This window comes from Antrostomus carolinensis, unplaced genomic scaffold, assembly GCF_000700745.2.
Source record: "Antrostomus carolinensis isolate BGI_N321 unplaced genomic scaffold, ASM70074v2 scaffold33934, whole genome shotgun sequence".
In the NCBI taxonomy this organism is placed as follows: domain Eukaryota; kingdom Metazoa; phylum Chordata; class Aves; order Caprimulgiformes; family Caprimulgidae; genus Antrostomus; species Antrostomus carolinensis.
The window spans coordinates 1-218 of record NW_010311970.1 but is presented as its reverse complement, the minus strand read 5'-3'; the positions used below and the strand labels follow the sequence as shown (position 1 = coordinate 218).

Here is a 218-nt window from a genome sequence, read left to right as displayed (position 1 = left end):
ATTCCTGGGGCTGCTCCTGGCTCTGCCACCACTTTGCAAAAGGATCGCTGGGCAGCTGCGGAGTCACACGTCTTCAGAGGCAGACCCCGGGGCAGGAGGCAGCCCGAGTGACACTACACGTGAGCGACCTTCTGGCACAAGGCGGTTTCTTACTGGGTTTTCCGTGGGCGTGCTCTCGAAGCCAGCTGGCTCCTGTCTGCGTGGACACGGACAGTCCT

General features: G+C 61.9%; 1 protein-coding gene across 1 annotated transcript in view; it reads right to left on the bottom strand.

Annotated features, from left to right (window-relative positions):
- Window positions 1–214, bottom strand: part of ERICH6 (glutamate rich 6) — a gene marked incomplete at its 5' end in the record, with an annotated part of 8,197 nt that extends 7,983 nt beyond the window's left edge. Inside the window, one exon of the mRNA XM_029084723.1 lies at window positions 154–214. Within this exon, the coding sequence (XP_028940556.1) occupies window positions 154–214 (61 nt within the window). The remainder of the gene's footprint in view (window positions 1–153) is intronic.
- Between the last annotated feature and the right edge of the window lie 4 nt (window positions 215–218).